Source organism: Oxyura jamaicensis, chromosome 5 (genome assembly GCF_011077185.1).
Source record: "Oxyura jamaicensis isolate SHBP4307 breed ruddy duck chromosome 5, BPBGC_Ojam_1.0, whole genome shotgun sequence".
Lineage (NCBI taxonomy): Eukaryota > Metazoa > Chordata > Aves > Anseriformes > Anatidae > Oxyura > Oxyura jamaicensis.
The window spans coordinates 52086703-52114608 of record NC_048897.1 but is presented as its reverse complement, the minus strand read 5'-3'; the positions used below and the strand labels follow the sequence as shown (position 1 = coordinate 52114608).

The 27906-nt window shown below is 41.2% G+C and overlaps 1 protein-coding gene across 2 annotated transcripts; it reads left to right on the top strand.

The window, feature by feature from the left end:
- Positions 1-176: 176 nt before the first annotated feature.
- On the top strand, positions 177-27606 carry KLHDC1 (kelch domain containing 1). Of its 2 annotated transcripts, none has more exons than XM_035328032.1 (13): positions 177-414; positions 3300-3370; positions 5838-5955; positions 6500-6618; positions 8031-8109; positions 8940-9023; positions 10884-10967; positions 16869-16927; positions 20784-20896; positions 21636-21708; positions 25826-25910; positions 26245-26297; positions 26615-27606. In XM_035328032.1, exons 1-13 carry the CDS (start codon positions 313-315, stop codon positions 26787-26789), a joined length of 1215 nt encoding a protein of 404 aa, XP_035183923.1. In that variant the 5' UTR covers positions 177-312; the 3' UTR covers positions 26790-27606. The 2 variants fall into 2 exon arrangements, with proteins under 2 accessions (XP_035183923.1, XP_035183924.1); XM_035328033.1 differs by lacking the exon at positions 177-414 and adding an exon at positions 2349-2459.
- Positions 27607-27906: the final 300 nt, after the last annotated feature.

The window sequence follows — 27906 nt, the reverse complement described above, 5'->3', positions numbered from 1 at the left end:
CCTCAGCGGACAAGCACGGGGCGCTCCGTCCCACGGCAGACTCCTCAGAGCCTCGCTGCCCCCCCAAAACCCTCCCAGCCCGGACCGACCCCTCAGGGCACCCCGAGGCACCCACCCCACCCCGGGGCAGGGGGCGGCGGCGCGGGCAGCCCGGTGCCGCCCCACACTTTTGGACCCTCCTCGCTTCCCGTCCGCCTGCGGGCAGCGAGCGGCGGCGAGCCGCAGCCTCTCCCGGAGGAGGCGGTGTGGGGCGGCGAGGCAGGCAGGCGGCTCCCTCCTCCTCCTCCTCCTCGTCCTCCTCCTCCCCCTAAGATGGCGGCAGACCCCGCGGAGCGCTTCTGCGTGGCCGAGGAGCGGAGCGGTCACTGCGCCGTGGTGGACGGCAACTTTCTCTACGTCTGGGGGGGATACGTGGTAAGGCGGCCGAGGGCGAGCGGGGCAGGGCGGAGGGAAGGCCAGGCTGCAGGCAGGGAACGCGAGAAGCGGGGCGGGAGGCGGCGAGCCCCCACACGGGGGCTGAGGGGGCGCCGAGCCCCCCCCTTTTCGCCATGCCCAGCCCTGCCCCGCTGCCCCCCGCCCGGCGCACCCCCCCCCCCCCACCGGCTGCGCTGTTTACCTCAGCGCGGCCGCTGATTGGCCGGCGGCGTGGCGCGCGCGCCGCGGGGGCGGGCGTTTCAAACGGCGGGGGCCGCGGCCCCAACGTCCGCGCTGAGGGGATGGTGCCGGGGGGGGGGGGGCTCCTGCCCTCCGTCCCCTCACGGAGCGCCCCTGGAGCTGCCCCCCGTGCCCTGCCCCATGGTCGTGGGCTCAGGCAGTGGTCCGGGCTGGATGTTTGTTTGTTTGTTTGTTTTTTTTAAGGGTGGCAGCTGTAATTGGCGGCTGTGTCTCAGCATTATGTAATCCGTGGTCTCGAGTCGCTGCGTTTTTGGTGTGTTAGTAGTTGTCTGACGGAGAGGTGTCTGGTGTCTGTCATCAAAAGATCACTACCATTAAATTCTTCTCTTAGTCCTCAATTATTTCAGTCTTAAACTACAAACGATACTACACTATGTGCAGCCAGTTCATTTAATCCACAGTGTCTGCACATTGGCCGTAAAATGTGAAAGCCACTATGCTTGGTCTTCCTCCAGTTTAAATCATGTTTCTATTACGTTTCCAGTTTTTATCTCTTTTTTTTTTTTTTTTTTTTTTTTTTTGATTAAATTAAGCTTTTAGATGTGCAAAACCTGTCCTGTGCTCAAGCAGAGTTCCAGTTGGAGTATCCTGGGTTTAAACTTTAAAGCAGATGGCATGTCCTGAGTGTAGGCCATGGCAGGGGGAAGGATGCTGCTAGGGCACTCGGGTACCACTGCCCAACTGCCTCTTGTCTCTTCCTGAAGTGCCTCACAGTTTGGCTTCTGGAATTTAGAACGTTCTTTTTTGGAACTAAAATGTTGGACTTAAAAGATGAGGCAGAGCCGAGCAGCTTGCGGACCTGGAAGAGCTCCTTTGCTCCCAAGCTGGATTCGTTTGACCTGAAAGGAGCTGTGCTGCTGGTGACTGCTGCAAGGCTGAAAATGCAGACAAACCCCGTGTGCTGAAATGGGAGCCCTGAGCCATGCTAGGAAGCCAGGCAGCAGCTTTGACTGCCAGGTTGTACTGGGTCTGGCTGGGACGTTAACTTACCCTGGCACAGCCCTTCTTGCTCAATACCAAACTGAAATTGAGGAACCTGTAAAAAGTATCCTGTAAACCACTTGTACAGCTTTCCTTCCCTTTAGGGTCTTTGCTAGGTGGTGTTTCCTGTGACTGCGAGGCATGTAAAGATTTGAATACCTGGCTAATGGTGTCAGGAAGTTAACCACCTCCAGAATAAGCATGTATAAATAAATGTGAATGACCTGTAATGTACAGGAGGATCTAAAGTTCTTTTCTGGCCTTAAATTCAATAATGGTCTATAGCTATGCAATGCCTAAACACTGTAAATATTCAGTACTTCTCTGTAGCTTTTAAAAGCTAAGATTGGGTTGACTTCTGCAGTATTTTCAAAGGTTTTCTAATGAAGGATTATAGGTTCCTGGCACAGACAAAATACCACGTGTGTTGAGTTTTGCAGATAAAACTACTAAACACATACACAAAGTGTATTTACCTGTGTACTGTGAAAATCACGAAGTTAATATTTAAGCAGCGCTTTACAAAGCCAAATCACTTTGTTTTCACATGTGTGCTGAATGGTAGACCACCACCCAGCTAACTTATTCTCGGTGTCAGTGTTTTTACTCCAAGCTGGTTTTCTAGCAAGTACTTGGCCTCTTAGCACTGTTGGTTTTAGATTAAATGTTGTGGACTTTTGCACTTTCTGAAGCCTGCAAGCTGCATGTAATGGTAGCGCCTACCTTATGAAAGGTACCTGGCAAGATAAACTAGAGCAAATGAATTGCTTGCTTGCCTAATTGGCACCTCTCAAATTGAGAAGGTAATAATAAAGGCAAGTAAACAATATCAGTAATAAATAATTAAACTTCAGTCTTGTATACAACTTCTTTTCCTCACATTGATTTCACTTTTATCTCTGCTTTTTACTTTCTTTACTTAGTTACCATCTCTGGCTGCTTATTCCCTTACAGCATTTCATTTCTTTCTAAGGGTAAGACAATAACAGCACAATTGTCACCCAGCTGGAGTTCTGCTATTGCATTCCTTCAGACATCTTTTTCCTTTTTGTTATTCTTCCTCATGGTTATTTCCCAGATTGTTTTTGATTTTTTTACATAGCCTCTTTCATAGCTCTGTTTCTCACAGAGGAATTGGGCTCCTGATGTCCCTAACCACCTGCACGAGGGTGCCGAGAGGACAGAGCCAGGCCCAGAGGCCCCTCCTAAAGTATCTCTCAAACCAAAAGATAAAGCTTTTTGAATATCGAAATGCTTATCTCCCTACCTCTAATTTACTAATACACTAATTTCCTTTTTAAGGCACAGTGATTATAAAAAATAGTGATTAAATCTACTACTAACAATCAGCAGAACTCAGTGACCTAAGGAAAACACCTAGCACAGCATTCTAATAGCTTCAGAAAATAGAAACATCTATTTTGAACTTCAGTATAAAATGTAAAATATTGAAATTATTGAGCTGCCTGCTCATAAAGGTAATGATCAGAGCAAGAGTGTTGGAGTATGACTTATGCTCTGGTAAGATTATCTCCTTAAGAGTATTCAGAGTTGCTAAGTAACATGATTTGGCATTCATTTAAAAATGTATGGTGTATAATGCATAATTGATTTAACATTTGCAATTTTTTTTTCCGTTTTAGTCGATTGAAGAAAATGAAGTGTACTTGCCTAATGATGAGCTCTGGATCTACGAAATGGATAGTGGGTTATGGTGAGTTAAATTATTTATATTTGACTGATAAAGTTGATATTCGCAGAGGTTACAATTAGCTGCTGTGTAAAGGTTCCCTTCAGTTTCATGAGGTCATGTTCCTTGGCGTTACGTAGCAAATGTTTAATACGAAGACTGAAAAACAAGCATACATACTTGGAAATTACTCTAGGAAACGTTAATTTCGTAAGTATAATTGGTTTTTTGTTTGTTTTTTTTTTTGCTCCTGGCAGGTGTTTGAAATGGCCATCTCAGGGCTCTGTTGTTAGAATAAGTGCATCTTACTTGTGCTTAATTCTCCATATATTAAATACTCCTTTTAACATTAAGCACTAGGTATTTGGGTATTTACAATTATATCTATTTGTGCTATTATTTGACTGTGTATTTCTAAAAGTAATTCATAACTATACAAATCTGGCACATCACTAGCAATTTAATCTTTGTTTTATATCTATTGTGTTTACACATGGTATGGGGGGAGAGATTAACAATGCTTCTGTTTTAAGTTTTCCATTGGTTTCTATTACAATAATTGTCTTCAGCCTAGCAAAGTAGCATTCATTTGGGTTCATAGGTGTTTTCTGCCAGCTGTCTTTCTAATCTCCCAACTGTTCATGTGGTCCTTGCATACCCATAGTCAAGAGATTTCTTTCATACCCATGTTAAAAGCAATATTTTGAAACTGAGGAAGAAGAGGAGGAGGACTAGATCAGGAAGGTGCCTTATACTATGTCTGAAATTCCTTACCTGTTTTGAAAACATTTTGCCTCCAGTTAGCTGTGCAGTTCTAGCAAGACTTCCATTAGTGTTTTGTTTTTGTTTTTGGTGGTTTGGGTTTTTAAGATGGTAACCTCACTGAGACTGTCTGTTTCTTTTGGTGAATGTCTGTTTCTTTTGGTGAAAGGCTTGGCTAAAGCAACCTCACACCCTTTCTTGTTCTTAACCCCCCGATGTCCCTGTATCAGTTGTACTGGTACAGCTGTTCATACGGTCACGTAGGAAATTGGATCAGGAAAGTGATCTGAGTTAAATATAACCTTTCTTTTTTCAGAGCTATTTTTAACATGGATCAGTTCTTGAACTCATTCACTTACAGCACAGTTGTAAGCATACAGCAGAACTCGCAGTCTGACGCAGGAATGAGCAGGAGCAGAGAAGGGGAAGGTGGTTTTGCCTGTGGCAGTGCTGATGCCAGAACAAAGGTATTTGGAAGCAGAGCCACGACCTGCTGTTAGCACTGTTGTCAGAAAGGACAGGTTACACATGCATCATTCACATCTGGTGATTAAGGACATAAACAGCTTTTCCTTTTAAAGGCTGCTTCCAGTTCTTTTAGGTTGGGATAAGGTCAAGCGTCAGAACTGAAAGCTGTAACAATCCTCCATGGTCACCAGTGCCAGAAGCTGAAGGCATCGGGTCTAAGTGCAGGTGCATCGATGAAGGGAGTGAATGGAAGTGACTGCTTCAGGAAGTCTGGTGACGTTACACCTAGCAGAGAGAAGAAAATCTGGAGCTAGGCTTTGAAGGTGGGAGACTGGGCTAGAGACCCAGGTGGAGAGCTGAGAAGTAATGGGAGTGACACGGGAAGGAAAGTTTGACCAGAAACTGTGGGGCGAAAGCAGCTGAGACTTCAGCAGCAAAGCTGGAGAACAGAGTTGGAGTGTCAGCACTGGGATGCTGGGATCTGGCTGGTATATCTCCAGAAAACGAGGTATAAATGCTAAGCAAATCACATGTCCTCTGTCTGTGAGAGAGGGAGGTGTAGGTCCCCATCTTCTGCAGAAATTTGAGCTTCTAGTAAAGCTGTTTTCAACGTGAAGTAATGATGCTAAGCACAGGCTTGGCCTGGTGCTCAGCCTTGGGAGTTTGGCAGAAAGTGACTTGGGTCAGCCAGTTGCATGGCGCTTCCGACTGCGTGGCGTTAGGATTTGCACCATGGAAATCACGGCCTCGTACGTGCGCCTAGCAAGAAGGTCGGGACTGCTGATGGTGGCTGAAGAACGGAGCGCTCATTGCTGTAACTGGCGTTATTGGAGCTTTTTTATGGTGCTAAATGCAGCGCAAAAGGCAGTTTTAGAAGTGACTTAGTACCAGCATCAGTGAGTACTTGTGACCTTTATTTCTACGTCAGTTATTTCTAATGTAACAGCATTACTGTATTCTCATTTCAGGAGCTTTTGGAGTTATTGTTAATAGTAGTTCCAGTTTTTGAGTAACTAGACTTTTAGCCCTAATAAAGCTCTTTTACTATGAGATACTTCATAAATGTATGTGCAATGTTAAGCAAAAGTACTCTTCTACCACAGGAGCCTGACTTAATAAATCAGCTACAGTTTCTCCTTCTAGTTACGGACAAAACATCCCAAGTGTATTTTTAGCTTTAAGTGCAAAAATTATTTATACCTCTATTTATACCGTGTTTGGAAACGGCATTATAACACTTAACATATGTGCTAAATTGCAGGACGATGCACCTAATGGAAGGAGAGCTCCCTACCTCCATGTCAGGAAGCTGTGGAGCAAGCATTAATGGGAAGCTGTACATTTTTGGTGGATTTGATGATAAAGGATACAGTAATCGGGTATTGTATTCTTTTTTCTTTCACAACATTCTGTATTTGAATGAGTAGTAACGCTGACCCTATTTTCAGAAATCAGGAGAAAATTAAGGAAAATCTTAAAGTATGTTTTAAACTGACCAAAAAAAGTTTAATTTATAAAAAAATATAAAAATATATCCCTTTGGTGATTACCTTTCTTATATGGCCAGGCAGTAATTAAAGTTAAAAAATAGCTGCTGGATTTCGTAGTAACCAAAGACAGAAGTAGCAAAGCCGTAAGTCCGCTATCATCTAGCGTCAGCGATGTCAGACTTCAGACTAGAAACGAACTGCAAGGAGCAAGGAAACTGCCTGCTGGTTCTCACATTTTAACTGTGTTTTTGTGGTGAATCGGACTCTGCCCATATGCTGCTGTGTATCATAAATTTCACTGACAGTTCCTTTTTTTTAAAGGAAGTAAGGAGCGTACTCTGGGGGAGGCGGGTTGTTCTTTTTGTTGCTGAATTGTGCCAGATTCTTCGATACCGTTTATACTGAGAATGTTGTATTTTTTTTTTCTTTCAAGCTGTATTACGTTAATTTGCGAACAAAAAATGGAACCTATAGGTGGAAAAAAATCACCAATTTTAAAGGCCAGCCTCCTACCCCACGCGACAAGCTTTCCTGCTGGGTGTATAAGGACAGGTAACACATTAAGAATATTTAATATGTGTTGATTGCGAAGAAGCCATACTATAAAGTGAGGAGAACACAGGTTTGTGATTCGTGAAACTTTAATTCTTAGCTTGACTTGCTATGGGATTTTGTGTAACTCTCCTAACTGTGTAGCAGAGGTTTCTCACATAAGCTGAATTAATGGTAAGGGTAAGGCTGCTTTGGGAGAGAGTTAGGGAATTCAGTGGAAGTTTCTGGAATGCTTTGAGATTTGAAGTGAAACTTGTTATGCACATATTACGTTTTTAACACACAACAAAAAAATCAGTATAGAAATGACATTGAATTTCTGTTGCGTTAGGTAACCATTGATTATTTCATGCAATAAAGTCTATTTAGTATATTTTTAGTGTGTGTATATATATAATATTATATATTTTTAGTATATTTTATATTTTTAGTATGTTTTTCAAGGCATACAAACACAATTACAAGGACATTTCAGTATTTTGACGTTATAAGAAGCAAGTCAGGCTAGATACGTGTTGTAAAAGTTAGTGAAGATATTTAGGAAAGAGGCATAATCAGTGTGCCAAGACCACGTATTTTAGGTGGCAGAGTGGAACCAGCATAAACCTGTTCATTTAACAAAAGTATTTGGAGACGAGCTATGCACCTTTGCAGAGGTATACCTTAAAAGTTCACAAGGTGTGAATTTGCAGATCAGGATGTCTTGGTGTATTGCACAATGCTTTCAGTAACTCTGTTTCCCCAGGAATGTGTCTGGAATGACCTGCACCATGCCATCATTTCCTAAATTGCCTTCTCCCGAGATCACTAACACCTATACCAAATATCCTCAAATGCTGAAGTTACACAAAGCGTTAGGAACCATTACTTATGGATGGCCATTTCATGGGTGGAATATTAGGCTGGGAGGTGTGTAACGATACTTGCAATGCGATATGTTCCGTAGCACTCAGTTGAAAGAATCTCTTTATAAGCTATACAGAAAGCAAGAGAGAGATTTTGTGAGTCATAGCCAGTGAGCTGACCCTTGGGAGCATTTGTTGAGAAAAGATGTATACAGAAGGCTAACAAATATTGTAGAAGCATAGGGATGTCACGGTCTTCTGTGTAATGCATCGTTTTGACTCGTGTCTGAAAATGACTGTGGTAAGCTTGGGGATGGAGGAATATAGAACAAGGGCTTTGAGGTAGCTCGAAGCTCCCTCCTTCCTTAGGATTTGTGTCAGGCACATTGAGGAGTGTAACGATACCACCTTCATGTTGGTAAGGTTTTCTCTATGATTAGATGCAATATGAAATAATTTGTGTTACAGTACAGTAGGTAAAGCAATGCTTGAGGCTAATTATTACAGTTTATTCATTTGAATTCTGTTCTGAAAACAGCTAACAACTTTTTTTTGTTGGTGTTTTAGGCTAATATATTTTGGTGGCTATGGCTGTAGGAAGCATAATGAGCTGAGTGATTGTTTTGATGTCCACGATGCGTTTTGGGTAAGAGATTTGCTACAGTTCAGAGTGTTTTGTCCTTTCTTGTCCAAGCATGCTCTTTTATACCATGCGCAGTAGGTGTGAAGAATCATGAGAGATGTAAACTCGAGTATTCTGCTTTGAATTTCAGGTGTTGCATGCTTACTGTTGGGTGTTCAGTGTATTCAAAGTGCTATACTTTGAATGCAAGGAAACAAAATGCTGTCAGAGGAAAAACAAAGGCAGTGTTTTAAATCTGAAGACCCTTTTTTAAACGCAGAACTCTCAGAAGATTTTAGAATTGCTTTTCTTGAAGTAACAGAAGGGAATTTGTAGCTTCACAACTCTAACGGACAAGCACTCTTGGTTAATTTCCTTAATTTGTTAACCAAAGTAAATGCCATATGCTTTAAGATGCCTGCGTTAACTAGTTTCCTATAACGAATTCTTAATAGAAAGAAGGAGACTGATTAGAGTGTCTCTTCACGCAAATTAATAGATAGGCATTCAAGGGAGTCCAGACCCCTAACATCAGATGTTAAATATTGACTTACAAGAAATGTATTACCTTGTACAATCAAAACGTTTAAGTCTTAGTACATTGTGGCATGATGTAGGCTTTGCCTACGCCAGTGACTGATTTTTGGAGCCCAAAGCCCATTTTCAAAAGTGTCATCATCCCTCATCACACCTCCAACTAGACCTGAGTTGCTCTATCACTTAAAATGTTAGCATGTCTTATAATAAAATTCTGTATTTTAGTTTATTTTCTGTTTTGATAGATTCCTTCTAGGTTTGTAGCCTTTAACAAGCAGAAGGCTTTAATATTTTTAATTTTTTAACTTCTCTTTCAGGAAGGACAGATATTCTGGGGATGGCATAATGATGTTCACATTTTTGATACAAACACACAAACTTGGTCTCAACCAGCAATTCGAGTGAGTGTTCTTTAACTCTTATTTTTTGAGACAATTGTGACCTTTTACTGCATTTTGAATAGTTACTGAGCTCTAGAAATTCATGTTGGGTCAAGGAATTTGAATATGCTTGCTTTTTTTGGCTGCTAACGTTGCCCAGGAGGACACTCGATGCATCTGAAATGTGGAGAATTCAAGACTGATGTCATGATTCTTTCTCCCCACAGGACGTTGTTAGACTGGTGTTTTTTCTAAAATGTGGTTCTGAGGCAAAAAATACAGTAAGCTTCAGAGAGGTATTTCAAATCTGGATACATTAGGAGGTGATGCAGCATTCTGTATCTGGGAGGTCAGGCCTTGTATTTAGGTTTAAAAGCACATGTTGGGAATAAGAAATTCCCGTCAGCTCTCTCTGGGAAGCCAAGGCACTGGCATGCTCCACAAAACCATTCAGCGTGACTCCCAGAGCGGTGCTGAGGAGCAGGGGGTGGAGGCGTTTCAGCGGCTCCTCACAAAGCCCCCATGGGCCCTGCCGAATGCATGCTGCAGGCTGGTCGGGTATCCCTGGGGGCCTTGCTAGAGCGCTGGGTCTGGAAGAATTTCTTGGCTGGAGCACAGCCATTGACCTGTGGCGCATCTCACCTAGCAAAGGCCTCCTGGAGCAAAGCGAAGGTCTTTGGGCAGCGTGCGGTACAAACGTACGCGTGGTTTTAATGGTGCCAAGCTGAAGTTAACCAGTGCCATCCACCTGTTTCGATACGAAGCTATTTGGTTGACTGCAGCTATGTTCATCTGCAACATTGATGAGCTACCACAGGTAACGGGGAGTTGACCATATCCATGTGGATTTCTTCCTCCCTTCCCGCCTCTCTCCTTCATAAAGCGGATGGGTCAATGTGGATGCTAGCTGAAAGAGCAATAGTGATTTTGAACCTTAGTCTCTCTTGGTTCACCATTCATCTCGCACAGACTATTAGAAAAAAAGGCAAAGAGAGAGGGAAAAAAACTTTCTATATTGTTAGTTTAGGCCTTCAGTCTTTATTTGTGAAGTAAAGATGTATGTTTAGTATGATGTATAATATGCTCATTAATCGAGTGCTGTGTACATGCCGTTGCTGTATTCCCTTCAAGGGCTAATGTTGAAAAATCTTTTAAACAATTATCTTCTAGTCATGCAGCCTTGTTAGAATAAACAGACCAGGTATTATTCAGCAATACGTTGTTTTAAGAGTCTTCCAAGGGAGCATGTGTGCTCAGTTTCCCAGTAAAATGGCAATGCACACATCTTTATGTACTGACATTAAACCTGATAGCATAGTACAGAGCTTCATAAAATCCTGGGGAGCTTACAGAACAGCTCAGTTGAGGTGTATTGCAGTGAGGTCTGACACTGTTTTATGCTGTTTATAGGCTGTTCTAAAACTCCTACAAAATTAAATGTGAAAAATGAAATTGCCATTGAAAAGTAAAAGCCAGTTTTGCTAGCTTTATTGCTGACTTACCCAGGGAAGACTTTTTAGCATGTGGCCATTGCATGTTGCATCGCAATTTAAGATCTGATTTCCAGAGATCTTTCGTACCAGTTCCTGACAGTTTGTGTTTTGGAAAAATAAAGCGGCTCAGGACATACCAACAATAACTGATGTGTTATTTTAATTTGATGCTTAGGAATTAAAGACAAACTAATCAAATTTCACTTGAATAAAGCCTTGATGTCTTAGACCAAGAGGGAATACATTAAACATTAGCAACTGAGGAAACTCGATTAAAGATTCCTTAGCAATTATGTGTATCTTCTAATGTCAGTGGAATTTTGGATGTGACTATACATTATTTCATTGGAAATATGAAAAATGAAGTATTATTTATTGGTTCTTTCAGGGTGGAGATCCGCCTCAGCCTCGAGCAGCTCATACATGTGCAGTGCTGGGAAATAAAGGTTACATCTTTGGAGGACGAGTGCTGGTTAGTGTTTGATTAAAACATTTTATAGGTAGTAGTTTTGTAGGTGTTACTTTTGTTTGTTTTTGTTTTGCTTTTCTAATAGCAAATTATTTTTGCAGTAGAAGAAAATCCCAAGTGTTTTTGGCTTAACTGGTATGTTTAGTAGTGGTGAATGCAGGGTGCTTTCTTTCATTCCTCTGTACCTTAGAAAAAGAAGATTGTGTCTTTAGTATTGATGATGAACCATACAGTGTCCTCAAAAGGGGAAAATAAATGAGTAGTAAATTTACATGTTTACAAATCTAGAAAAATGGTTGACCTGCGTGTAACATAGGAGATGCTTCTTTGAGAGTGGAGCAAAAGCAAGCCCGATGATAGATCAGGTTTTTATAAATGGTGAGATGCTAGCATCCTGTGCTTAGTATAGCTCTGCAGGTTTAGAGATCACGTCATAAGTGGTAGCAAGAAGTAAATACAAATAGGATTTTAGCTTGTGCTTTGTTTTTTTTTGCCTAAAGAAAGGAAGAACAGTCATTTCTCACATACACGCCTCTCACCTCCTGATTTTTATCTTCTGGGAAAGCAAAGCTTAGAATAGCAGGTTTGCTACAGTATTTTAGCTTTATAATTGCAACGTGTGCTCCCGAAAGGTAGGAAACAGCAGATATCAGTTGGCTTTATAATTTAAACTTTCGTCATTTTTTGCATAGAAGTATTTGAAATACACTCATGTGGAAGAGCATGTTCAGTGACCTTGATAAAGAAAACGTGAAGCATACTGTAGAGACTGCTGTTGGCAGCTCTTTTCTGTGCATCCCATAAAGGCTCTTGACCACAAGAGTAAGGCTTGTGAGTACTTTCCTGATAACTGATCCAAGACTGCGCCATTTAGTACACTATTGGAGGATCTCAAATCTGTTGCCCTGTAGGTAATCATCAAAGGCATAAGACGTGCATCATATGTAATCAGTGCATATTTAAAGCAAGAATAGATTCTTGCTATGTAATCCTAACTCTTCATTTAAATTTTCTATCTCTTTTTAACCTAAAAAAGTCATAGGTAGCATCTTATGGTTGTCCGTACCTAACAAACTTGAAGTCATCACTGAAAACTTGGGAGATACCAAAACCTCAACACTCAGTTTTTGTAGCATTGGTTAGAGGAAGTTTTCTCCTTGTTCTTCTGTGCTAAAGCATTAAATAAATGCAAGAATTTAAACCTGAGGCAGCAATCCAATAAAAAATACATATATACCTACTTGTGTCTGAAAATAAGACTGGTAGGTAGTAGGTAATCTTAACTAGAGCAGGCTTCACCCATCAGCTCTTAATTTTTTTTTACCAGTATTGCTTTGTTATGGGGTAGAAAACATACCAAATCTTTTTAGAACTGTTGCAAAAGCGTAGGTAAATAATATTTTTGTATGACTTCATATGAGCTGGAATTTATGAGGAATGTGAGAAACAGATTCTATAAGGCAAGTGAAAAACCTCCTAATTTCAGTTACTGTCTACTCTTTGTATTTTTAAAAATTGTTTTAAAATTGTTTTAAAAGGTTTTAGCCTTTTTTTTAACCTACAACTAATTAATCATATTCAGCTAGAGGATGAGACTGTTTATGTTTCTACTGCTATGAAAGTAACAGTGAAAACACCTTTGAAAGCACTCAGTGCTCTATTTCTGTAGCTTTCTTATATGAAAAAGGAGTTAACTTTTGGTTGGAAATGTCCTGCAACGAACATACACCAACTTCACCTTAGAATCTGCCATAACCTAAACCTTGTATTCTTAAGGTATTACGCTTTTTTCTGTATCCAAGTTCCCTGTTTGTTAAGCTCTACTACAAAAGCTCTACAGTGGTGCAACCTTCTTCTCAGGGGAAGTCTACAGTTCTGTTACAAAATGGCTTACTCCTGCTTGCTCAGACAGAAACCAGACACACAGATCGAGGCAGGATGAGAATGCACACACAAATGTCCAGCCGGTTACTCAGTTTGAATTGCCTCCCACAGCTGCAGGAAAAGTTTTTACCTAAGTAAAGCTTTACCTTTTCAGAGCGTTCAGAGAAGAAAGTCACCAAATCTGATCCCGTTTATCCTTAGAGCCTGCACTGTGTCGCATTGCCCTTGGCACAGGCTCACGACCTCAGGATTGTTGCTAAAGCCCCACCTCAGGCTGCGACAATTGCACGCAGTGGCTTCCAGAGCTGTAGGTCTGGACAAATGTATTTGCAAACAGCTAAGGAAATAAATGGATAGTGGAAAAGACTGAAAAAGTATCTGGTTTTGATCAAATCCTGTGTGTCAGGGTGAGCCACTCGTGCTATAGACGTGCTGTTTGATGGCTGCCGTGTAAATGAACTCTTGCTAACCACAGCTGACCCCAATCCTGCCTCTCATTTAGCAAGCCCACAGATGTGAGAGGGAGAGAAACCAAACGGGAAGAACTAAATGTGCAGCTCAGGACCTCCTGGCCTACCATTTATTTCTGAACGCTTCCTCAGCCTTCAAAGCCTCGCTCCCGCTGGCTTGCTGTGAGCAAGGGCTGTCTGCGTGGCGCAGACGACTTCACACCAGAACATTACTGGATGTTGTGTCCAACCTTTCAGGGTTGCTGCACTGTGCCTGTTGCAATTGAACCGCTTTGTAACCCAAGCCATGATTCCCATGCAGCCTCTGCTACCTGCACGTGAAATTATCAGTAAAACTGGAGCTCGCCCATGATTCCTCCGCTGTGCTGTTGCATGATTAGATGTGCCCTAAGAGGACGTGCCCCCTGCCTTCTAGTTAATCATGTCTATTTGACAGCAGGATTCAGAAATACAAGAAGGCTCTGAGCTGAAAAGGTTTTTCTCTTCCTCGGGTAGCATCTGCTTCCTTAATAACCACTTGCTACATTTCAGTGAAAGCACTTGGGAACAATACGAGAGAAGAGGGAAATTTTGGAAAGCTCTATTTAGCTTTGTAGGAGAGCAGCAAGTGTAGTTTTCACCTTAGCGATACCCAGTTATTGATTCACTTTCTATCCTAGAAAAAAATGGAAGGAGAGTTACAGACGTTAGGGAGCATTCAGTGGGGCCTGAGGAGTTAATGTAAGTCATGAAGCAGGAAGGAAAGCTAAAGACATCAGAAAAGGATTGCATTTCCTGACAACAACAGTAATTCCTCCCCAGAGGATGAAGTCTTGCTTTTCTCCACAAATTAAGGAGCCAATACGGGGTTGCTCTGCTCCTCCTTCTCCTTCTAGTTCACCATAATACAAATCTTCCCAGGGAAAAGGCTCTACAAGGAACCAGAAAGGGCCAGGAAGTGTCATGAGGCTTCTCCTATTCATCTTTCTGGGAGGAAAGGGCACCTTTTCCCACAGTTGGAGCTAGAGCTGGTAAAAGAAGATGATGATGATGATGATCAAAATCAATTGTACCAGGAATCATTTGAAAACAGGCTCAGAAGTGTTATGTGGACTCTGTTCCTCCAGGTAAGCCCCTGACAAACAGAAATGGGAGAAAGTGGGAAGGAAGGAAAGTTAGTCCAAAAGTTGATGCGAGTCTCATGTTTAAGTGGAAAGTTTTCATGTAAAGAATGATGAAGTAATAACACAAAGTCTTTTCAGCAGCTCTTCACGCATCTGATGCCTTAACGTATGCATGTTTCTATTTCTTTTTATCCTTCCTGTCACTGAAGATAAGAAGATAGATTGTACTGCACTCCTTCTCCAAAGATTTGCGTTGTACGAGCTGTTTGATTGTAAATCTGAGACTGGAGAGCTGCGCAGAGCAGTGATCTGTAAATATGTCACCCGTAATGCCTCTCATCACGCCAGAAAGCTGGTCCCGAGACGAGGCAGATCCTGGATAATGTTTACTGGGCTGCAAATAAATGAACATGCCACAGATAAGAAAGATGTCTAAGGAGTCCTTGTGGCTCCAGCGGAAATGCAAACCCTCTTACAAGGCTCAGTGCTTTCAAGCCAGCTGAGAATCAATGTAGGATCGTCAGCTACATTATTAAATATAGTAGGTAGCGTTTATGGTTACAGGAGAAACTGCAAGAAAATGGTGCATGTGGCAAGTGATGATAGCCTGACCAGGCGCCTTACAGCTTCCCAAGTAAGGGTTGGGTAGAAAGGCATTTTTGTTTGTTAAAGCCATGGTAGAGGACTGAATCTGAGGCAGAAATGTCTTAAATGGTGCTGAGCTGTGAATTCAAAATGAGGTGGGTGTAATTTCGCATCTGTCAGTCTGTTGAAATATTAGCATGTAAAGATGATAACACGTTGATTTCCCAGGGACCAAGGAACTGAAAACTGCTCCATCTTCCGCCTCACGCCTAGCTTTGTAAAGAGAGGAGAGTCAGCTAGGAGGTCTTGAACAGCATCTTCTTGAAACCTTAATTTCCAGCGTACCAGCAACTTTCTCTCCTCCCTGTCTTTAATCAAGTGCGTTACTCCGAGATGATGAAATGTTTGCGGTTCTGGGGGCCAGGATGTTGTTTATTTTTTCCCACCCTATCCCCAAGTGTCTGGCTGTGTACAGGAGCAGCAGAAGATACTCAGTAACCGCATTTGGCTTTCTGCATGTGTGATTTGCTCCTCGTTCCCTTCAAAGCAACCTGAAGGAGCAGGGAACTGAGTAGACTTGTCACGGAAGGCAGATCAACCCGCTAGCTGTCAGTTGGGCCGTATTTTATTGTTACATTCACCCTCTTAACGGAGTAAAGTTTCTCAGGCAATGCGCAAACGCACTCACGGTCTGCTTTTCTTTAGCCTACTGCCGCCTCTGAAGGCATTTCTCAAAATGCCAGTTAACATCATCTTCCCTAGGACAGAAACGGGCTAGCACATGTGTGATCAGAGGAGGCCACAGCTATCCTGAAATCCTTGCTGTTCCCTGAAATACACCGAGAGACCTTCCACAGCTCAGCTTTGGAAGTCTCTCAAACTCCCTAACTGGCTGAGTTCTCAGGGACAAAGCTACTCCTATTCTGACTTAAATGACAAGTCTAGTTTCTGCCTCAAAGGATCTGCAAGCTGGAGAAAGGCTTATTCTAATAGATCTATGGACTACCCTAGGAGAAAAGAAATTGTAAGGTAAGGCAAGCTATATTTCCCTCCTTCTCAGATACTGTTTAGTAGTACCTAGAGGAATCACCAGTACCAGCCAAGCGTATTGCAAGCCGTTGAAAGTATTGCTACCATCTAAAGCAAATACATGTTCGTATATTCTCTCCCCCCTGCCATGTTTCCAAGGCAATTACTTTCTTCACCTCAAAACACAGGCACATATGCAAGTGCATCGATTTCCCATTCTTCTTACTGATATATTTTATTATTTCGATGGCAAATGCTAAAGGGTCACGGAACCTTAATGGTGCTAGTATTAACTTTCTGCAAGGGCTTGCCGTTCAGAACAGACGGATGTAATGAACTCCTTGCGGAATGTCATGTGCTGAGTACGCTATTTATTAACACATCCCAAGAAATCAGGGAGCAGGCAGCCAGGAGGATGCAGAGCTATGATCAGAACGCAAATAAAAATAATGAGAGAAACTACGGGTAGGGTATTGAAATGAGCAATTCTGCAGTTACCCACGGCAGGCTTTGTGGACTGAAATTCAGTACGTTTCCAGGAACTGAATATCACAGTTCTTCACTATTAAAGAATAAAACTGGCCCCATCGTGCCATTGCGTTACTGGGAATGTTCCTGACAGGTTATTTTCAGGCACCTGTTTTCTTTTTTTTTTTTTTTTAAGAAGTGTTTTTTCATGTGCTGCATAGTACAGAGTTGGTTTAAGGCATATGGGTACAGTTTTCTTTAAATTCTCTTTACTTAAATACTCTGTCCCATGAAGGCCTCACTTAGATACTTTGCTCTTTGTTTGCTTAATGTAACACAACTGGGATTTTATTTTTCCTTTCTAGCAAACTAGAATGAACGATTTGCACTGCCTGAATTTAGACACGTGGACTTGGTCTGGAAGGTAGGTTGCCCTCTCTCATGGTTAAAGTTGAATGTAGCAGATTGAAACATGCTGTTAAATAGTTCCAGTTTGAATTTTGTAATTTTTCCAGGAGGAGAATGGGAGTTTGGGGATTTTGACAGCTGTTACGCTGTGATGTCGATGGAATTGAATTTGATAGGGGTTACTAGGCTTTTTCTGTTCTGCACCAAAGCATTGTTAATGCTATTTTAAGCACAGCATGTAGTGATTTAACACGCTCATTTCCAAGACTGGTACATTTATCCATATGGAATTCTAGGTTTGATGTCTTTCTGAATACTGTTTTTCACTATATCTATATATTGCTCACTGTGGTCCAGATTGAGGAAAGATCTCTTTCTTTTTTTTCCCTCTCAAGCATCTTTTATTTCTTTAGGTAAAACAAACCACCCAAATATTTCAGTTTTAACCTAAATCAGGTGTTAGTATACTTTTTCAGGTTTGCTTGTACACGTTTACGGTAGCGCTCACTACACGTATAGAGTCGGTGGCTGTATTGTTAGCCGATAAACCGACCAGAAGACGAGCAGAAACCAGTGGGCGATGACCACTGCTCTGTTCCTGTGCTCAAGGTAACCTAGTAGTAATTTCACAAAGGACCCTGAAATACAACTTCCGTGAGTACGTGTCAGTACTGATCCTGCTCCAGAGCTCCATGCACCGACACTGGGCACCTTTCTCACCTGTGACTTACCGAGCAGCCGTGCGCTGAGCGTGTTTCTCTGCCCTCTGAACCAAATGCAGAAGGAGGGAGCAATCCTCCACCTATTCCTTCCAGCTGCTAATGGCAGCAGGATGAGGAAGAGTGGCCTTTCAAAAAAACTTCTCTTTGAAGATCTCTTCAATTAGCGTTTAGGATTAACTGAGCACTTTATGATTTTATGATACTACTTACCATAGTAGATCATTTCATATTGCCAGGCCACCTGTCAGCATGCACAGACAATACTGCTTAAATTGATTTCATCTCCTAATTATAAGAGGAGCAAAAATCAGTGTGTCTTTCAGGAAATACGAAAACAATATTCACATTTTTACTCCAGTTTACAGACTGCCTTTGCACAAATTGCTTGGAAAACGATTTCTGGCCACATGCTTCCTTTTATAGAGTCTATAGTGCTGGCTGGATTAGAAATTGAGCATTTGTGGGGATCATCTCCAATACAAAGAACTTGGTCCCAAAAGCTACACGCAATGTAGAACAAGACAGTGTAGATAAACAGAGTGTATTTTTTTCTCTCCTTTCATTTTTCTGTCTCCTAAGAATTCTACTCTGGAGATTGGGTTGGATGAAACTTATATAGCAAAGAAATACTGGCTGAGACCGGTGAAGTTATGTATTAAGATTTTGAAATAAACCAAATCACTTCATATCCTTTGAGCTTCAGGAACAGTCTTTAATAGTTCTCATCAGATAATCCATTTCCAGCTAAAAGCTGCCTCTTAAAAGCCCGGCATTGCACAAGTGGGGAGATTCCTTCTGAGCTTTTTGCTATTAGTGTGAATATTTTCTGCTGTCAGTGCTTCTTGCAGCAGCCTTTGCCTTTCATACGCTCTAGCTTCAAACTCCTCTGTGATGACTAATGAGAAATTGGGCAAGTTGCAAGCTATTTGATCTTGATAACAGAATTACCTCAGCCATTCTGCAGCTGCAGAAAGGCTGTTTTGGACTGCCCGTGTGAATTATCACCAGATGAGGGTCAAGCATTTTACACAGATTTACAAGTTTGGCTCTCTGAATGCCGCCAGTATTCGAGGTTCTGTTGTAAAGTCCGGATCTCCCAGCAAGGAGGAGTTGGTTTGCACAGTCCAACATTGAAATTCACTTGTTGAATATCCTCTCCTCAAACCAGAAATACCAAATGCAGTGATGATTTTATTTAAAACCCCCTAGCTTTTCATTAAGTGGTGTGCTGTAACGATCCACCATACACCCATTGCACCAGGCTGTTTTCCCAACCAGTCACATCAAGTTTTTTCTTCATCTCTGTGCAGATTTCTCAAGGAATTGCATCACATTAACCTATTAATCCAGGAATATCTTCCAGCACGGGGTTGCAATGTTGTCTTTTTCAAGCTCCATATATTAAGTGTTGAGCATCTTTCAAAATACTCTGGCATTACGTAGATACAGCCTTTACTCACCGATGTACCAACCAGCACAGCAAGCAGGCTGTAGGCTGGGGGCCAAACCTCTCCCAGAGATAACTGTCATTCCAAAAGAATTGGAGGAAATGAGCCCACCTTGCCGTCACCTCTCAGGTTTGTCCTCAGACCTCCCTGATATTTTCAAAATCTTAACCGAATGTACCCGATGTTGATGCTGCCAGGTGCTTAGACAAATGCAGCATCTGCGAAATGTGTTGAGCCCCACCCAGGAGGGTCCAGCCCATGTTTATTGTGCACTGCTGGCCTCCGCCGTGCTGTGACTCCCTTTCTGATCCCCTTCTGCTCGCTCAGCCAGGGTACTGCCAGCTCTCTGGCACCTAGTCAGGTGAGCTCCACCGAGCTGTTCATTTAAATGTTCAATATTATTTCTGTTACTGTGATAATTTGTTGTATCGGTTGCGTGAAAGATTCAAATGCTCTCACCCATCAGTTTCTGGTACATGTTTTTCAAAACATTCAAGCCTGTTGTATCTTGGCAGTCTGCCTCTTTTGCCAGTTTCAGAAGTCCCTTATACAAGAGTTGTGCGAAGCAGGCACTTAAACATTGTCGACTTGGCTCCAACTTCCAAGCCAAATTTAGTAGGACAGTTTTGCAATCAGTGTTTAATTAGCTGTGATTCTTCAGTCTTTGCTTCCAGATGGAGAACTGCTTAACAGTCACCAGTAGAGAAATTCCTCTAACAGCTGCAGCTGCCTGTGTTATTCACTCCAGGCTCCCTCTGTGCTCAGTTAAGAGAAATAGGCACTTCTCGGGCATGAGGTAACTGCTGCTAAGGTAGACAGCTGAAAAAAAATCACAAGGAAATCACGAGAGCACAAGTTGTGCTCTTCAAGGACCTGTTTCTCTTCATTGGTTGTAGAGAAGATACAGATTGCTGTCTCTGCAGCGTTCGTGTTATAGCTTGAGCACACATCTGTGCACGTTACATCAAACCCTCTTCAGCAAAGTGGGGGAAAAATTGGTTCTTGGAGATACAATCTGCGTCACCTGTAGAAAAGTCCTTTCTTTACCACTTAGGGACAGTCTCCAGCTGGGAGTCTGACCCCACAAGAGAGCCGATAGGCGTTCACAGCTGCTCTTTTCCTTATCTTTCCAAAATCAGGACGTACCGAGTGTGTGGTGGCCTACATTCTGTCTGAGGTTAGGTACTTTTACAAAAGGAGCTGCCTCTTTGGTTAGATCGAGATACTGCGTGGTCTGATGCCCTCTGGAGGTCCTTGGTTTTCTCTGCTAACTCCTGGGATCCATCTGAGACAACTGTACACCGAAGTGCCTAAACTAAGCAGTGTGAATTCAGGCCACCCACTACATCCACCCCTAATGTCCATGGTCTTTATTGTTCACGTTCCCATCTCCAGCATATGGAATCGTGTGACTAAAATGAAATCCATAGATAAAATCTGGAAGAACTACATTTTTGTAATGTGACCAGAATCTTAGAATAGTGACCCTACCCCTGTTCTGTGCTCAGGTATTGCCCTTTTTACCACCATTTTTTTCAAGGCCTCACTTCTTCAGGGTAAATTCAGATTGCTTAAACGCAGCTTTTCCGCTGGGAAAATACCCAAGCTTGTTCAAAGACAAACTAAATTAACTGCAAAATTCTTGGCAGGTTCATTTTCAGCATTCTTTGAAATTTTGTTTGTGTTTCTTTATTTCCCCAAGAATTAATATCAGTGGAGAGAAACCAAAAGATCGATCATGGCACACGTTGACTCCGATAGGAGATGACAGACTCTTTCTTTTCGGTGGACTGAGTTCTGATAATGTTCCTTTAAGTAAGTAACTTTAAAATGGTGATTCTATTGTATGCTCTAGTGCTAACTGAATATATTGTGCATATTTGTTGTCTTCTCAAAAACTCTTTAGGCTATTTAAATCTTTTTACAGAATTTTCATGACACTTGAGTATTTCTTGAGCCATTTTTAAAGAAATGTAGGAGCACGTTGTGCAGTACAATAACACACGATGAGCAGTCTTTCATCAAACTGTCCGTGATTCAAAAGGATAAAGGCAAGAGTTTCACATTCAGATATGTGCAGAGGATAATTTTTGACCTTGTTACTAATTGGAATTAGAAGATTCAAATAATAATGTTGACATAATGTAAATTTTTGGATGAATCACATCCACAAAACATTACATGGGAAGTAAGGTGGTCTTAGTGTACTGTGTTTCCTTTCTAAAAAAGGCAATCTTCTCATGACAAAATATGAAGATAGCTCTGAGTGTCACAGACACATTCCATTGGGAGGGGACGGTTTTCAAAGGGCCATCCACCTGCTTTCTCAATATACCAAAAAGCAAAAAAAAAAGTCTGTGTGTTTTAATTCCAGATTTCAAGCAGCAAGCTTTTTGTAACTGAAGGGTTAAGTTAAATTGCAAAGGTAGAAAAGATTGATGTTTCTGTTATCTTAATATAATGTCCTCTTAGAACACAAAGCTTTTGTATAAATAAAAAGAGAAGGCAATGCTTTGTCCAAGGAAAAAATACTAATACATGTTCTTCTTTATAGGTGATGGCTGGATTCACAGTATTACAACAAATGGATGGAAACAACTTACCCATCTGCCTAAGAGTAGGCCTAGGTATACAAAAAACACTGAAATTTAGACATTAAGGAATTCTAAATTAAAACCCAATATTTTAAAACTACATTACAGAAATAACTTACCAAATGAATGTGGCACGATTGAATAGTTTGCACTGTTTCCTTATGTGTCCTCATACCAAACAAGGTGTTATTCCTTTGTGTTTGTTCCAGTTGATGCTTGCTTTCATTATGGTGATTCTTTGTATTAAGAGATTCTGATGTCCAGTTAACCTGGTGTTATATACCCAAATGATTTTTATATAAGAAAATGTATATTGTTTAACTTTTGAGGAATTTAATAACCAAGGAGAATAATGAAAGTTAATTAACGTTAATACTTTTTTAGAAACATGCAGAAGACGACAATGAAAATGTTGATGCACCTTTTGGGAATTAGAAGTAGCTGCTGTGTTTTTATTTTTTCTCTGAGCAGAAGCAACGAATTATGATTCCATTTTGCAAACCTGAATTTAGTACTAAACTACAGTAGCTAGATCTAAGCAGCACAGTAAATGGAGTTTTTTTTATTTCTGGAACTTAACTGCCAACCAAAAAGACCTAGCTCTAGGACGTGTATGGCTGTACTGTCTCTTCCAGACTATAATCCCCTTGCCTTTCCAGTTTAAGAGCACAGAAAAAGATTATTTCTGTCTAAAAAAAAAAAAAAAGTTGCATGTTCTAAACCTGGGCATTACTTGAAAGCTGCCATTAAAACCAGATGCCTGCTGTATCACAGTACAGCTTTTATTTTTATCCCAGTCTTTGCAGCATTCTCTGTATCACAATGGGAACACTGTTGAAATGAATGGCTGTATATAGAAAATAGTCAGTTTTTCATAGAGTTCATTCTATATATTCATCCAGGTACTCTCAGCACAATTTCTTGTCATTCTTTTAGTGTACGATTCTAGTCTGACATTTGTATGCTTCCTGCCTTATGTTCTGTTTTCTATTACTGAAATATCCTTACGTCATTGAATTTTCTTCCCGTTTTATTCTATTCTAGGGTGTTCTTAAATATAGCAGCCACTGTTAGACCGAGATTTCTGCTATCGTATATCTCAAACTATTTCAAGCCCAAATGAACTCATACCTTAGCTTCACAAAATATTTTCTGTCTTTTTGTGATCAGTGAACTGGCACGTGGAACTGATGACTTTTTTAAATAACAAAGCACATCAGCAGCAGTCACAACTCCTACCTGTCTTCCTGCTCAGTTCTTTGTATGGATGGTTTCCTAAAAGTCAACCGCAGAAGCGGACTGCCTCCCCTTGTGTGCTTTGTTTTTATTTGTGCACCATGGAAAAGGACTGGGAAGGGACAGGATGTGCTCTTCCTACAGGCACCAGGCCGTGACCTGCAGCTCAGCCCTTACACTGCAATTACACCGGGATAGTTTGTGCCTCAGGTGGCGGAGGCACCTGCCTCGTGAGCCCCACGTGGCTTACAGGCATTTTGAGGGCAAATCCCAGGCTGGGCTACAAAGGCTAACCTCCGTTTGGCTGTGCTGGCAGGGATGCTGCTGTGCAAGCCCCCTGCCTCGCTGCTGCGGAAGCACCAAAAAGAGGTCCTCAGATTGATTCTGCTAACTGCTGGGGACACAACCGCACACACAGCCCCGACCCTCCTAGAGAATGGAGCTGTTGGGTTATGTGCTGATGCCAGTCAGCTCCTTCAGGTCCTGCATCTTGTTCTCTGCCATCTCTTGCTGTTGGTGTGCCGTTCAGTAGGCGGAGGTCAGGTGCCTTGCATCGACCTACGTCTTTAATGCAGTAAATGCCCCCCTGCCACCGCCCTTCTAAAGGAAGATAACATTTTTTTCAGGATGTTTTGGAAATAAAGGTAAAAGGAGCCATACCAAAAGGCTGTCTATATATTGAATTAGTTTACATGAGTGTGAAGTACTTATTTGTACCATAATTATGTCCCTACACTTGCCCAGGATTACTGCAGGATCTCTGCAGGTAAAAAGGGTTTAAATCAGTTCTGTTGCTCACCTGCCTTTAGCAGTAGGACTTAATATGTAATGGCAACCATACTTAGATATGTACTTATTTTATATAGTTCTGTTATAAAAATACACGATGTATCATGCATGCATTAGTGTGTTTTCCTGACGCTTCTGCAGAATTGATTCTCTCCTTATTTCTGTAAAGAACAATTCCTTTACTTTCCTTCAGCCTCCTTCCTTAGGAATTTCTGATAAATTGCCTTCCAGGTTATAGACCTGGAATTCTGTGTTGGTGGAAAATATTATTTTTTTTTTGTCCATACATAGTACTTCAGAAAATATTTTGCATGCCAGGCTGATATACAGAACAAAATGTGTGTTTAACGTACATGTTCTTAGTGTTTTCATTGCAATGTAATTCTCTTATTCTGTGTTCTAGTTAGAAGAGCTGTATACAAAGGTTACATTGATTGAGCTTCTGTGTAATTTAAATAACGTGCTTTATTAGAATGTTTAGGTGATAAGTTAGAGCAGCTGTGAGAGGACATAAACTCTGTCAGTCTGTAGAAAAAAGCATCAGGTTGCAAGCTAGGATGGCAACAAAATCAAGGCAGGAAAGGCTTCCCAGTGTTCTTCGGTGACGAAGTCCAGGCCAGAGTTTTCCTAATGCAGATAAGGCAGAGACAGATCTATCTCCAGGTATGAGGAAGAGAAAAGGTGGGATACAGTTTAGCTTAAGGAGAACAGTGAATAATAACTGAAATGAATGGAGTAAGAACGTGAGAGCGTTTACTTCTGCATGACAGTTCTAGCTGTGTGTGTTGTTTTTGGTTAAGTAAACGTAAAGGGCCAGAGCTTTGGTGATAATCATCTTGTGATACTTACTTCAGTGGTGATACACCAGTGGAAAAGGAACAGACTTTGATCTGCTGGCAATAAATCAAGGTGTAGCTACTGAAGCAGAATCATTGTTCTGGCAAGATGATATAAATGGGGGCTTGGGGTTTTATTATTTCTTGTACAATCTGCTTTTGTATGTGCGATACAAATGACTTGCGGGCATGATGTAAGTAATTGGTGCACAGAAAATGATCCCCATGAGGCTTCGGGCTTAGAATGAAACTGACACGAGGTAATGGGTGTTGTGAAGCTCTCATCCTAGTGTTCAGGGGTAACAGAACTAAAAATCCTGCAGTCTTAAAGCCACTAGAATTATAATTATCAATTAAGGGAACAGTGGATTTTTTTAAAGGCTTTTTTTGGCAAAAGCTTGTTTTCTTAACTTTTCCACTGTAACATTTTTTTTTTGAGCTACTGATAAATAAGACAAGGTACACTTGGCTATAATACAGCTAAGTCAAAGAGTGACAAAAAGATGCTGGCCTGTATGAAATGTAACCATTCACCAAAGCTGTCCTGAGATGGACAGTCACGTTACTCTCTCCTTTTTATTGTGAAAGAATTGAATAATAATATGCTAATGTATTATTTTCAGATTTGAAAACCTTTGAAATAATGTCTTGGTTTTCTAAAATGTAGGGGTTACATTAAGGTACTCTGTGCACGTACATCTGCCCCTTTCCCATGCAAATTTGGAATCAGTCAACCTATCTGACTAATATTGGACAAATTAGAAACCCCAGAGATGCTTCACAACGTAATCTTTGCAAATAAATGGTCAAATAGAAGAAAGAGGCCCTTGGAATCGCTTCACTCCAGTGAGGCCTCGTGCTTACTAGCAAAGACTGGGAGGTGTTCCTTGAGATACAAACTGATAAAGAATAGCCTGCATTGTTTCTGCACCTCACAGAGCAACTTGTAAAACAAATGATTTAAAATTGTAAAATTCTTCTGGGTACATAGTGTGAGATAATGAGACTTCAAGTCTCTGTGCTCAAGGAGTGGAATCACAGCATTTAGGAAATGTGACCTTTCCATTTCAAGTAAAAGGATCGTGTATCCTCATAACAGAAAAGTTGTTTGAAAAGAAACTTGAATATGAGGAATGTAGGAAGGTCTGTGTGAGGTAATTAATACATGAAAGAACTTACTGCTCCCCTGAAGCCTTTTAAAATATATGGTTTTTAGAATTGTTTTGCTGATAACACACAGCTGCTTTTTGTTACTCAGTCACTAACCCTATTTACAATTCCGTTGCTAGATTGTGGCATACAGCCTGCCTTGGAAAAGAAGGAGAAGTGATGGTGTTTGGTGGAAGCAAAGATGACTTGCATTTCATGGACACGGTCAGTAGACTGAATAATGAAACCTTAGCACTACAATAATCTGAACTGAAATAAAGTTAATACAGTTGTTGATATTATTGGATTCATTCATATCATGCTTTTGTGAAGATGTGACTTCAGGTGTTTCTGAGAAACAATTTAGGAGGGGTTTTCTCCCCTCTGTTAGGGTCATAAAAAGAATTTGCTACTCAGATTCTTTAAAATTAATTATTTAAATATCCACAGTTTTAAATTATGTATGTGGTAATAAGTGTTACATTCATCCAGAAAGCAGCAGTATTTCTGAGATAAGCTGTTTGTCATTTTCATGGTTGTTTTCCTCTCTCTTTATCAGGGTCATTGCAGTGACTTGTTGATATTTCAGACCCAACCTTACTCGCTTCTCAGGTGAGTTGAGGCTATCGGTACAGGCAGTCTAGGGTAAATTGTTGTAGCACTATGCTTTTTTATTCACAGGTTTTAACCATGTAGTCCCGCATGGGCGGGTGAACTATAAAATTACCTTCTCAGTAAATATTTGAAACATGCAGTGTATGACAATCCGTAGCAGTTTAAACATCGGTGTTGTAAAATACTCTTCTTGCACGTGCATGCACAACACGTGCTGAACATCACAAGGAGCTTTTATTCAATGTTATTTTTTGTCTTTAGGTTATAGACCGCTTACCTAAATCTCCTTTTTTTTCTCTCTCCCTCTTCTTCAGGTTGTGTCTTGACTGCATTGGTAAAAACGCAGCCCTCTTAAAAAATCAAATTCCTTGCTTGCCGTCCAAACTTCTGCAGCAGGTGCTGAAAAAAATAACCTTCTGGGCTGCAGTCAACCACCGGCAAGAGAAAAAAGCCGAAACTGAACGACAGTGTCAACTAAACACCACATGAACAATGGCACCGAAACTGTTGAAGACTGGTTTATTTACACTGTACAGCAAAGTCTTTTGTTAGTGAACTTTACTAATGCTACAGAGCAACAGTATGTTAAGCTGAGTTTCTAAGTGAAGTTTGAGAACAAAGAAATCCTTTTTATGGAAGTCTTTTGTTTTCTGCATTATAGGAAACTGAGAAAACTTGATTTGATTTGTATATATGGTTAACTTCTGCTGTTGTGGTCTTAATGAGACAGTCCATACAACTTGTTCTTTTTGAAGGTGACATGCCATAAAAATGTTTCCCGTTGACCAAAATGTGGCTTAAGTCTGAAAACTTACTAGAGCCTTATCACATCAGCCTTTCTGAAAACAATTAGTTTAACACCATCTTTGGAAGACTCGCACTTGTCCATCCTGAAGAAGGTAACTGATCTGTTAACACCACCGAATCCTATTATTTGATTCCACTAAACTCTGTCATCTGAGTACGTAGTCAAATGATGGCGCTGAGCATCTTATTCAACACACAGAAGTCGATAAGCTGGCTGTGGGACTTGAAGAGCACCGTAGCAAGCAGCATTACAGTTTGCATAGGAAAGCTCACATGCTGCTCATAATGTGGTTTTACTAGGTTTCTGTAATCAACGAGTCCTTTTTGAAATAGGTTGTATATTGTATTTTGGATGTGTAAAGTTTATATTTAATTCTTGTTTAAAAAAAATGCTTATTTATTGTTTAAAGAAGAGCATATGTAGTACTTGCTATTTTTCTGTTCCAAATACCCAGTTACCAGGAGCACAGTCATTAAAATTTTATAGAGTTGGAGACCACTTTTGACTAGTTTTTGACATTTTTACGATGTGCAAAACCTGTTTAATCAAGGGGGGGAGGAGCCTCGCGGGCAAATTTATATCAGAAAAGGGAAGTTTTGTGACTGCGAGGTGGAAGAGAGACGGAATTTCGCATGTGCTGAAACTAACGAGTATTTATCGTTAAGTTGGGTGCTTTGGGGTGTGTAAAATGCCGGTATTGGGGCCGATAGGGCTTTCTCCTGACGAAAAAAAAAAACACCTTCGAGCCGCTTTTTGTGGCGGGGGCCGGCGGGGCAGGGCCCTGAGGGCGGCGGGGCC